General features: G+C 40.3%; 1 protein-coding gene across 6 annotated transcripts in view; it reads right to left on the bottom strand.

Annotated features, from left to right (window-relative positions):
- Window positions 1-14148, bottom strand: part of LOC147029121 (uncharacterized) — a 96325-nt gene that overhangs the window by 68615 nt on the left and 13562 nt on the right. For 5 of the 6 annotated variants that reach the window (XR_015056778.1, XR_015056776.1, XR_015056777.1 and 2 more), the window contains exons 3-4: window positions 11314-11448; window positions 11051-11176 (exon numbers count right to left, since the gene is read on the bottom strand). Coding sequence is in view for 3 of the 6 variants with exons in the window: in XM_085876202.1 (XP_085732328.1) it covers window positions 11051-11176; window positions 11314-11448 (261 nt within the window). In the remaining 3 variants the exon portion in view is untranslated. Of the gene's footprint in view, window positions 1-820; window positions 11177-11313; window positions 11449-14148 lie in introns of those variants that run through there. The other variant, XM_085876201.1, reaches the window with a different exon arrangement.

Below are 14148 nucleotides of genomic sequence, written 5' to 3'. Positions count from 1 at the left end.
TTAATTAGAAAAGAAAAACACTATTAATAAGTATGTTGATCACTTCTGTTTGTTTGCGTCACTGCTCACCTTTAATCACCTGCAAGTCACAATTTTAAACCGATCTTCATCAAACTTCACCAACAGATGGAGATGGTGGTCTGAAAGAATCCTATTTATTTTTGAGGTCAAAAGTTCATCATAGGCTAAAGGTCAACAACTTTCTAAAATTTCTAAAATCCTCAATTTTCATCTGATTGACTTGAAATTTGAAGATCATTTACATATCAGGTTACTGAATTCACCCAAGTATTATTTTGAGGTCAACGTTTGCCACGTTTCTAAAATTGTCAATTTCCAATCCATATACTTGAAATTTGAAGAACATTTAAATATCAGGTCACTGAATTCTTCAATCACCTGCTATTTTTGAGGTCAACATAGGCCGCATTTCAAAAATCCTCAATATTCATCCGCTTAAACTTGAAATTTGAGGAGCATGAGTACATCACATCACTAAATTCAACCACATAATTTTTGTGTCACAATATGCACCAAAAGATAAACAAAGGCCAAAAGGTCAACATGGACCAGATTTCTAACATTTTCAATATAAAATTAAAATTGTGAGAAATTGTCAATATAAAATTGTCACCAATTGACTTGAAAATTGAAGAGGATTTTCATATTTCGTCATTTAATTCAACAACCAATTATTTTTGAGGTGATCATATGCCAAAAGGTCAACATAGGCTAGTGGTTATTCACCTTTTTACCACCACGCCCCCCCCCAGTAGTTGGTCCTTGCATCCACGCCCCCCCCCCCAACACATTTTCAACCAAATGATTAAAAATCCCTCCTGAATTAAAAGGAAAAACTTTAAAATCCATGTTTTTAGTCTTTTTATTGAACAAAGAATGCTGCATAAGCAACACTCATACACACAGCATATTTAATGAGATAACATTTAATGAGATACCAGATCTTGAATGCATGGCCGAATGCCAGAGAGAGCACAACGCAAGTCCCCTTCAACGTTCGGCTTGTTTCTGTACTTGGTCTTCACAGCAACGAGCGTGGAAAATGCAGCTTCACAAAGACATGTTGATCCAAACATTGTCAGACTCCAAAGAGCTTGATGTGAGATCAAAGGGGAAACAGGAAGGTATGTGACCCAGAACGTCTCCAGATCCAGTTTTTTGAAGTCTTCTTCAGTCGAGGAATTGAACTTTAACTCAAGAAACTCCTCTTGCACTTCATCTGAAATATCAGCTACTTCACATTGAAATGGGTTCCGAATGAATTTCCAGGCTTCGTGCTTCTCATCTATATCCAGAAAGTATCTGATGAATTCTGCTTTCAATTCAGTCAGATGAGTAATTATTTGTTTCTTTCACTCATAATCAAGATCACTGTGAATGAGAACAAAATCCAAGTTCGCAAAACTATCTGTATTTCCATCATGAATTCGACATTTCCAGAGGTTGAGTTTGGATATGAAGGCTCGAATAACGTCATGGTGCATGATTATGTTGATATTTTTATCTTGGAATTTGAGATTGAAGGCATCCAGTGCTTCAAAGATATCCACCAGGTAAGCTAGAGACAGCAAAAATCCTTCAGACTGGAACTTGTCAGGGAGATCTGCTTTCTGCTGTGAATCTAGAAATGTTGCCAATTCTTGTCGTAGTTCATAAAGCCGTCCAAGCATGTCTCCCTTCGAAAGCCATCATACCTTTGTGTGGAAAAGCAAGGCTTGATGCTCAGAATCCATATACACACAGCTGTTTGAAGAGACGACTGTTTAAGGCTCCAACTTTGATGAAGTTGACTATCTTGATAGCCAGATTCATGACATCCCTCATTTCAGTTCTGGATGTGAAGGCTTAACAATGAAGGAACAATGAAGGATGCAGTACGTACCGAGAGCAGATGGCCTTTCACTCTTGATATGAAACCAGATTGCAAACTAAGCAAGGCCTGAGCTCAATCAGTACACACCTGTACCAGCGAGTCCCACGAAGGTTGATTTTCCTGGAATAAGTTTGATACCACTTGAAAAATATCTGTTGCTGTTGTATAACTTTCCATGGAATTGCGGAAGAGTACTTCCTCTTTTACACTATTGCCTGATATGAAACAAGCATACGTCAATAGCTGAGAAAATTGAGCAACATTCGTCATTTCGTCCAACTGGATGGCAAATACAGGAGAAGTTCTTACTTGGTCGAGAACTTGATCTTTGATGTCTTGAGACATTTCATCGATCCTTCCCTTGACGGTATTGATTGGTAGAGAGATTTGGGAAAGCTTGTTTGTACTATCCTTCCCCAGAACGAACTCTGCTGCAGGCAATACACTTGGTTTATGAGAGTCTCTCCGATGTTATGGCTCTTCTTGCTGTTTGCAATCAACATGGCAATCTCATCGGAAGCCTCAACAACCTTTGAAGTCTGTTGCCGAAATGTTCCAGTGCTGACCATCTTTGCTTGCTTCAAGGACTGTCTTTTTGTTTCAAAGAATGCCTTGGGTTTGGCAGCTCGAACAGGATGCATTGTCTTTAAGTGGCGTTCCAAGTGTGTGGGACGCATGCCATCATTGCTCAGAGTCTTGGAGCATATTAATCACTGGGGTACCTGTGTGTTACCCTTTTGGAGGGAAACAAATCCAAATCAAATATATTAGTCAAGATTCTTCTGCTTTTTTGCACTCATTGTGAATTATTAAGTTTGAAATGGGTTCTGCAAATCTGTGAAAAGAAAATCTTCAGAATAAAATTCAAATTAAATATAAATTTTGATATTAAATTTAAAGAAATGTTGAACTTAAAACTTCATTATAATACAGAAAATGGTAGCCCGAGTTGCGAATGGTAAAAGAAAATTATTTATGGCGATACTTTTATTTTTTTATGTTCATCACGATATTATGCAAACACTTGTTAAGAGGATTCCAAAAATAATTTGAGAAATTCCTACTTTTTACTCCCGGCTCACGCCCCCTCTGGAAATTACTCATGACCCTCAAGGGGGTGCGCCCCAAGGTGCAGAGCCAATGACATTGGCCAAATTTAGAAAATCGTCAATGTTCACCTGATTGATTTGAAATTTGAAGAGGATTTGCACATCATGTCAGTGAATTAAACACCCAATTATTTTTGAAGTAAGCATAGGCCAACAGGCCAACATGTTAAGTGCAGTTTCTAAACTCATCAATTTTCATCCAATTGACTTGAAATTTGAAGAGAATTTTCAGATCAGGTCACCGAATTGGGTATATGAAGAGAGAGGTATATGAATTGGGTATATAAGAGAGAGAGGAGAGGGAGGGAGAAAGAGGAAAGGGGGGGGGACAGAAAAGTGGGAGGGATGAGGAATGGGGAAAGAGCAAGGAAGGGCGACAGTGGGAAGAGCAACGCCTCACCAAACAAGGCTATACACACCGGGGGGGGGGGTGGGAGCGAGGAGGAGTGGGAGTAAGTGGGAGGGGGTTTGGTTGTGGGACTTGGGAAGAAAGGGGGAGGGTTAGTACAGGATTGAACAAAATGGGTTACGTTAAAACAGCGTAGTAATACAGCACGCGGATCTTGACATGAGATATCGACAGGAGGTAGAAGGGGAGGGGGTTTGGGAGGAGCGAAGCATGAGGGGAGGGGGAGGGAAGGCAGTGTGATGGGAAGGGAAGGCAGGACAGTGCAAAGAGAGGGAAAGGGAAGGGAAGGGAAGGCAGCATGAGGGGAAGGGAATGGAATGGCGATATAATGCCCCCAAACAGCAACATCATCTTATTCACTGTCGAGTTCCATATAAAACCGGGCAAGAGCATTTGAAACCATGGTTTCATACCTCCATCCACCTATCTATCCACCATGTGAAGTTCCATACCTCCATCCACCATTTGAAGTTCCATACCTCCATCTACCTATCTATCCACCATGTGAACTTCCATACCTCCATCCACCTATCAATCAAAGGCCTGCCTGCATGTATGCTCACACATGCAGCAATATTTGCACCCCTCCGGTCGGCTCACCACAAATCTGATTTGCACATGCTACACAATAGGGAAAGGTCAAATTTGCTTTATGGATTTCCTAAGTATCGTGCTATGCACATCTTTCTTGTTCTTGGTTGTTTGTCAATAGTTCGTCTTTATTAACGATTCCCAGGAAGCAGTTTTAAATTCAAAACAAATCCATCATTCTTTAACCATTCCCTGAACAGAGGTGGAGGGGTGGGGGATCAGGGAGAGGGGTGAGAGAGGAAGCGAGAGGGAGAGAACGGGAAGGAGAGATAGAGAGAGAGGTGAGAGAGGGGTTGGGGTGAATGGGGAGTGGGAGAGGAGAGAGGGGAGATTTCGGCAGATGTGACGTCCAGTTTAATGTCAATCTGTGAGACGGCACACACATTGATGAATCACCTGCCTGTGAAACACCAGGATGACAGTTTATAGCTGGGTCAAGATTCAAACTCAGACGAGACAACTCAGAGCGAGCGTGTGTACCTCTCGGCTATCCTGCCATGATGTGGCGATTCATTGCTTTGTAACAACTGAAAACATTTTTTAATCATTGTAATCATCCAATTATTTTGCATTCCTAACTCTGAAAATGTCCAGTTAGGAATGCCGGAGAACCACGGAGAACCGAGCTGCCGTATCACCGTCACAGCTTGAGTGCTTGCCAAGTGCCTCATCCACTCAAGCAAGCACTCCAACAAAACTGTTGAAGAAACTTTTAAAAACAAAACGTTTAATTTTTGGTTTGCCGAACTGACGGGTCATATAATGAAAGATTGTACAGAAAGGGGAAACATGGTAGAAAAGAAAACTGCACATTTTCAGCGAGCGAACCACCCACAAACTCACCGCCCAAGGCACCGCACGACTAAACGCAGGGGAAAGGGCCCTGGACTTTGTTCAAGTCGATCATTATATTCAGTGGCAGAACAAATGTTGTAGCATGCTCGGCAAGTGACGTCGCACTCAAGCAAGTACTCCCATGAAATAGTTGATAAGGAACGGCTTGCCTGGCAAGTGATTGCCGATTGGCTATATCAACAGTGTGTACCCGGAGACACCCAGAATGTCAAGTGATATCCAAATTGGATAAATGAACACTTTTTTTTGTTTACTTTTTTTTTAGCAGTTGGGGAACTAATGCTGAAGTCAATAAAGAAGTTTATATTATGAAACTTCGGCTGAAACCAAGAGATTCCAGAGGTGATGGCATGTGCGGAAATGAAATAAAGCAGCAAACTCTGGCATCTCTGGGTGTTTATAAGCATTGCAATGTATCCAGCGATTCGGCGGAATGATGATCAGACATTCGATGATACAGATGAGGAAAGTGAAAAAAAATTAACTTAATGGTGAAGAAATCATTGCCGCTTGTTTCAATCAAGGCATCGTTTCGCAGGCCAAAATCAATGGAGAATTAAGACCCCAGCGAGGTGACCAAGAATAACGCCACCTTGATTAAGGATAATTAAATAAGGCCGTTAATTATCTTCAAAAGGGGTGTTTAATAAAATCCAAACTCCAAATTTTCATTCATGCACTACCTTGGAGTTCCCTTCGTATGCTTGCAAAGTTTGGGGTCACAAGGTTTCATGGTTTTGGAGTTACGGAGGAGATGGATGGAGTGATGGACGGACACACACTGACGTTTATGTTAGCATTAACAAGTACCACCCGTCTCTTCGCTGATGGTAATACTAAGGGGAGAGGGAGAAAATGAGGGTTTGGGGGGGGATAGAGGGATGAGGGAGAGTGAGCAGGGAGAGTGAACAAGTGGAGGGGAAAGGAGAGAGGAGGAAGGGGGAGCGAGGAGGGAGGGGAGCGAGGAGGAGTTGGGGAAGGGAAGAGGAGGGGAAGGCAGACGTGCGGTGGAGTGTTAATTACAATTGATACTGTCTCATCAAAATTATTATTAATAGAATAACAGTGAAGATGGAAACAAAATAATGTCTGACATCAATTTTCTTACGGTCATACTACAAACACAGCCCGGAGATAAACTCCCATCCAGACATAACCACCATCCGGATATGTCCAGACGAACATCATCCAGACACGTCCAGAGACAAACACCATCAAGACAAAACCACCGTCCGGATATGTCAAGAGAGAAACACCACCCAGACATGTCCAGAGAGAAACACCGAACAGACATGTCCAGAGAGAAACACCGTACAGACATGTCCAGAGATATACACCCACCATCCAGACATGTCCAGAGACAAAGACAATCCAGACATGTCCAGAGACAAAGACCATCCAGACATGTCCAGAGACAAAGACCATCCAGACATGTCCAGATACATACACCCAACATCCAGAGACAAACACCGTCCAGACTTAACCACCATTTGAATATGTCGAGAGAGGGAGAGAAGGAAGAGAAGGAAGAGAAGGGAGAGAGGGGAGAGAGGGAGAGAGGGAGAGAGGGGGAGAGGGGGAGAGGGAGAGAGTTGATGCAGGAGGAGGGTTCTGCAAAGATTTGGGAGGGGTTAGAGCAAGGATGGGGGAGAGAAAGAAATTGGGGTAAAGGAGTTCGTACAAAGAGCATGTTATGCTAAAGGGACAACATGCGCACGCACACACGCGCACACACGCACACAAGGCCGACATCGGCAATTTTTCGGGAATCAGCAGGTTTGAGTCGTTGCGATTACCGACGACAGTACTTACTGTGTACAACCCAGAAACCTTGAGTCGCTTTCACCAAAAAACAACGTTGCGTTTGTCTTGATGTTTCAGGGATATGTTCACAAACATTATTACTTACTATCCGACAACAGGCGTTCGGCAAGTGGCTTAAGCACTCATGCAAGCGGTACCATCAAATGGTTGATAAGGAATGGTTGGCCAGGCTGTCCCTGCATACCATAAAGGATCCCTTTAACTTTAAAGCCAGTCTTCAACACGCACACGGCAGTTAAAGAAATAATGAATTCATTCACATCATGACTTTATCCACAAAATATTTGCAGCTTAATGCAGAACAACCCTGGAGACATCGCAAAGTTCAATCACCCATGAAATAAACATTGCAGAAAATCCACCAGTTTGCCTGCTCGTCTGTGCACGTGTCACTTGGTACATCAGTTGGTGATCCGCGCAAACGTTATCGCTGTGTTTTTTCAGACGTCCGTTTGTTATTGGTTTTTTTTCCAGATTTGCTTTGATTCCCTGTAGAGCACCTCATGAAACCCCTGATAATATCGACACAGATCTGGGAGACGCTACAGATAGGCAGTCCCTCGTTGGGATAGGGCGTGAGGTCTACCAATGAATGCATTAAATCGTATAGCTCAATGCAGCTCGTTAATTTTGGCACGTTCCTAAATTTTGTTTACTTAATATAATTCTCCAAACAGAAGAAAAAGATAAGTTTAATATTTTGGAAATTCCACATTTTCTTCTCTGTGTCTGGTGGAGGGAACATAGCCTTGCTTGCTCAAAGTAAATAGGTATATCGGCTTAGTTTTACGACTCATTATTTCTTTAAATTATCAGATTTCACGACAGATTTCGACAATTATTTAATCCGGACTATATCCGATCCTCCAAACCGAAATAATATTTCAATGATATACTTTAATGAGTCAGAGAGAGTCGATCGTGGAAAATCGTATCATGTCATGCATGAAATCGCTCCATGCTCCTAATTTGAAAACTATAGTACTGACAAAAGTGATGTATATGGCAATTCATAGCAATGATGAACAGGCATTTGATATGAGTGAGGAAAGTGGGGGAAAAAAAACAAAAACTTCATCGTTAAGAAATTGGTACGGCCTGTTCCACGTCAAGGTGTGGTTGAATAAGCCAAAAAACATGGTGGCTTCAGACTGCAGCGAGGTTACCCAGGAAACACCTTAAGACCCAAAGAGTGTTTAAGACCCAGAGTCACCCGATTCAGGATATAATTAAATAATGCCATTAATTATCTTCAAAACGGGTGTTTTAATTAACCTAAACACCCAATTTTCACTCTTGCTCTTCCTTGGAGTTTTCTTGGTATGCATGCAAAGGTTCAGGCTGCTCGGTGTTATACTTTTGGAGTTATGGATGAGACACACTGACACACACACACACACACACACACTGACAGATTGCCTTTTATTCGGATAGATATTTAAATTGTGATTATATCGTCTGAAAGAGGGTTTCGAGACAATGAATTGTGGGGTAATTTGAAATCCTATGATAAAAATCAACAAAGGTATGCCTATTTATGGTTGCTCTACCCCATAATTTTGATGGAAAAGAGTGGGCAATGGTCACAAAGGAATGTGCAATTTTCATCAAGGGTTGCCACTTACAAGACAAGCCTATTTGAATTCCCCAGACATTATTACCCATAAAGCACCTAGCCAAACTTTTGCACTCAAAAACTCAGCTCCTGGACAATAAGAGCAGCAGAGTAGGTTCACAGGACACGTGAGAGTCAGAGTCTGAACGCATTCCAAAGGTCATGGAATCCATTGTGTTTTCTTCAAAATCTTGCATCCCCAACCCCTCTCTCTGTACCCACCTTACCCAGTCATAACAAACTGCATATCTCTTTCCTTCCTTCTCTGGGCATATCTCGAGCTTTTGAGGTGGTCTGGCAAACCACATTGCTTTAGTGGAAGAAAAATAATTACTGTATATTCATGTATTCTCAATTATATTCACTTGTTGCTGGAACTTTATAAATTTAAGTTTTGCACAATAGTCAAATTGCTGTCAGTAATGTTTCTATTCCCTTTTCCCGAGAGTCTTTTGACCAACATATTGATAAAAGGAATATCTTACTATGAAAAAGGTCTTGCTCGCTGCATAGAAACAGGGTGATCGAGTTGGTAACACTGCAAACTTTTGCCATGATTGTGTCATTCTCTCCCTCCCACCCAAAATGGCTTGTATTGCAGTTTTGAGTTCTTTGCCCGAGAGCTTATCAACTCATCCCGTAGTTGAATTGCCAAATGTCTCACCCTACATTTTGGAATGCCAAATTGTGTATAAGAGGGATTACAGATTACTTCTGTTTCAGTGAAGTCCATTCAAATGCATCAGTGAATCATTGAATGTTCTTCCTCCTTTCTACGAAATTAAAGATTCTCCTTTGGTATGCTGATCGATTAACTGTGTGGAAATAGAGTTCTTTTCCACCACATTCTCCAAATTGTCTGCCTGTCAAATTCAAAGCCAACTCTATTCTCAGATTACCGACTTCCTTCACTCTCGTCGCCATCTGGCTCTCAACAGGAACAGGAACCTGTTGTGGAATTTTGATGTTAACCGACTCGGTGCAAGTCCTACTACTCAATTTGAAAGAAACAATTAATTCAATGTCCACAACGGAAAGTACTGTTGTTCAGAAAAGTTATATTTTGACATGGTACCACTGAGTCCAATGCACTGAGATGGCGAATACCCACAATGATTTGCACTAAGCTAAGATTACATTTCCTGGCATTTATATGCTTTTGTGGGAATCGAGGGGGCTGATAAGTATTCAGCAAAATAACTCCAACTGCAATACGTGTCCACTAGGTGAAAGAATCATGGCAAAAGTTGCAGTGTTATCAACCAGGTCACTTAGTCCCACAGCAAGACATTCCTTTTATCAAGATTTAGGTCAAAAAGACTCTTGGGTAAAGGGAAACATAACTGACAGCCAATTCGACTTGAAGTATAAAAATTAAATTAATAAAGCACCAGCAACCATTATAATTGAGAACACATGAATATAATTACTTTTTCTTCCACAAACCCATTCTTCTCTTTTTCCTGTCAAGGCTGGAGTAGCCCCACTGCAGTGTTCTCAGCCACATCTTATTCCTAATCTTAATCAATGATCTCACTGACTCTCTGGGAAGTCCTCATTATCACTTTGCTGATGACCTCACACTCTGCCACGACATTCCTCATCCTAACAGAGAGCAGCCTTTTCCGTCGCTTCAGACCTTGACAAAAATCACAAACTGGTCAAAAATCTATGTCTCTCCCCTGATCTCCCCCAAAGGAATAAAACCACAAACCCATCTACTTTCTCAACAACCCTCTTGAAGAAGTTCAGTCACTTAAACTCTGGGGTCTCACTCTCAGCCAAACCACATTTCAAAGTTAGCCTTCAAATGCAGACCAGACACCCAACGTCTGACTTCCTCCACTCTCACTCTCCTGTATGGATCCTCATATGCAATTTCAAACTCCCTTTTTGAGAGAAACTTTTATCACAGACAGAGCATTTGTAAGGTCGCTCTCCTGTATGGATCCTCATATGCAATTTCAAATTCTCTTTTTGAGGGAAACTTTTATCACAGACAGAGCATTTGTGAGGTCGCTCTCCTGTGTGGATCCTCATATGCCTATTCAAATGAACTTTTTGAGAGAAACTTTTATCACAGACAGAGCATTTGTGAGGTCGCTCTCCTGTATGGATCATCAAATGCTTATTCAAATGACGTATTTGAGAGAAACCTTTATCACAAACAGAGCATGTGTGAGGTCGCTCTCCTGTATGGATACTCATATGCATATTCAAACTGTCTTTTTGAGAGAAACCTTTATCACAAACAGAGCATTTGTAAGGTCGTTCTCCTGTATGGATCCTCATATGCTGATTCAAATCACCTTTTCGAGAGAAACCTTTGTCACAGACAGAGCATTTGTAAGGTCGCTCTCCTGTATGGATCCTCATATGCATATTCAAATGACCATTTCGAGAGAAACCTTTATTACAGACAGAGCATTTGTGAGGTCGCTCTCCTGTATGGATCCTCATATGCTTATTCAAATCACATTTTTGAGAGAAACCTTTATTACAGACAGAGCATGTGTAAGGTCGCTCTCCTGTATGGATCCTCATATGACGTTTCAAATTGCCCTTTTGAGAGAAACCTTTGTCACAGACAGAGCATTTGTGTGGGCGTTCTCCTCTGTGGATCCTCATGTGTATTTTGATGTCTCTCAGTGAAGTAAAATCTACACTGCAGATATTACACTTATTATGCACTTGCCTTTCGATAACCTTTTTGGGTTTGTTTAATTCAATGTTGATCTTTGTGTTGTTTTCACCAGATGTGTACTTGTATTTTGAAGGTTGTGAGTCTTGTTCTTGGGATTGTTGCTTCAAAATAAACATCTTCTTCACTGTCAAGCTGCTTCTGGATCTTATCTGCCCAATCGGACTTCTGGATTGTTCTACATAAACAAAGAACAAGAAGTTATTTTTCGGTTTGGTTGGTAAAACCCAAAATGCAAAAAATTTCACGATTTCAAAATTTTTATAAACCCTCAGATCAAAAGATTGAATATTCATTTTGAATGTTTCTTCTTACCTGTTGCAGAACAGACAGTATCACCATTTGTAAAATGAATATCTGAATCTTCCTTTTTGGAATGATATCTTAAAGTTTCTGAGACAGATGCATCCATATGTTGTCTGGATTCCACATTTACAGGATAGACATCACCTGAAAATAATGAAGGACATGAAGTTTAAAACAATGACAAATATAAATCCTGTCAACAAACAGTGAACAATGGACATCACTTCTGCAGTCAGAACGAGACTCCATAATGCTGCCACCAGTATGACAGATGAAGTGAGGTGTTCACGACAAATGTATATATACACATATATATATATATATATATATATATATATATATATATATATATGCATATACATATACATATACATATACATATACATATACATATATATATATATATATATATATATATATATATATATATATATATATATATATGAGCAAGTGTGTGTAGTAACCGTTTCAGAGCGAAGTATTTCCGTGTGTTCGACTCGGTATGACCATAAATTTGTGTATCTTAGCCACACTGCAACTTTGCGACCGCTCGCATTGACTTCCCGTTTGGGGATTTTTACATGTGGTGATCGAACTGGTCACTGCCACTGCCGCATCAAACACATAAAAGACAAGTTTTCCAAATCAGATTGTTTGTGTTTTTCTGTTATATCTTTGTCAATGTGTTTCTTTAATGTCCCGTCAAAAACACAATCCTTGTGAAATGATGTTTGAATGCTAAAGAAGCCTTTTGTGCATGCACTGTGTTCAACTCGCCAGACACTTTTAACCTATCGTGGTGGTGGTGCTAAACCGAAAATCAAATCGTCTTTTATTCCACGAGACTCGACTATATCTTCAAAAAAAATACAAAACGTAATTTTCAGCATTTATACGAGAGAGTTGCAATTTCAAAAAGGTTAACCATAATTGTTCCGTTCCTCAATTAACATCGGAATCACATACACAGGAATGCAAGAAATATTAATGGATGAGAGGTGCTGGGGACGGAGCATTTCCTCTGAAAACAATTGGCAGTGGTGGCAGTGGTTACAACACCTCTGGACACTTCTCCTCTCACCAGATGCAAAATATAGGATAACTATCTCTGCTACCGAAGGAAGAAGAAGGTTACGTTTTCACCCCTGTCTGTCTGCCTGTCTGTCTGTTCGTTACTTGCAAAATGGAAGATTTTTCAAGTATATTGATCAGTCAATTTTGTTATTCTGTCTGTCTTGTTTTTCTGTCAATCGCCTCCAGGTCACAATTCCAAACCGATCGCCATGAAACTTTAACAATTGTACAGGTAGTGTCAATTGAGAAGGCTATTGATTTTGAGATCAAAGGTCATTGAGGTCAAATTTCTAAAATCGTCATTTTTCATCTGATTGACTTGAAAGTTGAACAGGATTTGCATTCAACCACCATTCATTTTGAGGGTAATTTGAGCTTGATCACAAGGGTGAACAGAGGCCATAGGTCAACAACGAAGCTGAAATTTCTTAAACGTCCATTTTCAACCCATTGACTTGAAATTTGAAGAGAATTTGCATATCAGGTTACTGAATTGAACCATCAATTAATTATTTTTGAGGTCAACATCAGCTGAATTTTTAAATTGTCAATTTTCATCCAATTGACTTGGGATTTGAAGGAATTCCATATTTGGTCATTGAATTCAGCCACCAATTATTTTTGAGGTGAACATGGACCAAAAGGTCAACATAGGCCCAAGGTCAACAACGAAGGTGGTATAACTAAAATCCTCAATTTACATCCGATTGACTTCAAATGTGAAGAGGATTTATATTGCAGTTCACTGAATTCAACCACCAATTATTTTTGAGGTCCACATCGGTCAAAAGGTCAACATAGGCCATATTTCTAAAATTGTCAATTTTCATCCAATTCACTTGAAATTTGAAGAGTTGCAAATTTGGTCATTGAATTGAACCACCAATTATTTTGAGGTCAAATTTGTTTTGTGGATTTTGCAAGTATCATGCTCTGCATGACGTCTTCTTCTTGTTCTGTCCATTTGTGTCTTTTTGTCGCCTGCAGGTCACAATTTTAAACCGATCTTCACAAAACTTCACCACATGGAAGAGATATTCATAAGGAAGAAGCCCATTGTTTTGAGGTAAAAAGGTCAACAACGAACATGGAATTTCTAAAATCCTCAATTTACATCCGATTCACTTGAAATTGGAAGAGGAGTTGCTTATTTGGTCATTGAATTCAACCACCAATTATTTTTGAGGTCAAATTTCTTTTATGTATTTTGCAAGTACGTGCTATACACGACGTCTTCTCCTTGTTTGTTTGTTTGTCAATCACCAGCATGTCACAATTCCAAAACAATCGTCATGAAACTCCACCACGTTTTGGAGGTAGTCTCAACTGAGAAGTCGATTGATTTTGAGGTCGAATTTATAAAATCCTCATTTTTCATCTGATTGACTTAAAATTGAACAGTATTTGCCAATTCCGTCACTAACTTGGGACACCAACTTTTTGAGGTTAAACGGCCAACTCAATGTCAAACTTCTAAAATCACGAATTTCAATCTGAAAAATAATCAATTTTCATCCGATTGACCTGAGCTTTCATTACGATTGTCAATTTTAATGTTAATGAATTGGACAATTTCATGTATCCATGGCAACCTTTGGAGAGGGGTGGATTTTGCTCGTATCTTGCTCTGCACAATGTTCTTTCTTGTTTGTCAGTTGTGTGTGTGTGTGTGTGTGTGTGTGTGTGTGTGTGTGTGTGTGTGTGTGCGTGTGCGTGTGCGTGTGCGTGTGCGTGTGCGTGTGCGTGTGCGTGTGCGTGTGTGTGTGTGTG

Source organism: Eptatretus burgeri, chromosome 4 (assembly GCF_056783735.1).
Source record: "Eptatretus burgeri isolate ZD-2024b chromosome 4, Ebu_testis_v1, whole genome shotgun sequence".
Taxonomy (NCBI): Eukaryota; Metazoa; Chordata; class Myxini; order Myxiniformes; family Myxinidae; genus Eptatretus; species Eptatretus burgeri.
The sequence above is the reverse complement of the archived record's forward strand: the minus strand, read 5'-3'. Positions and strand labels throughout refer to the sequence as shown.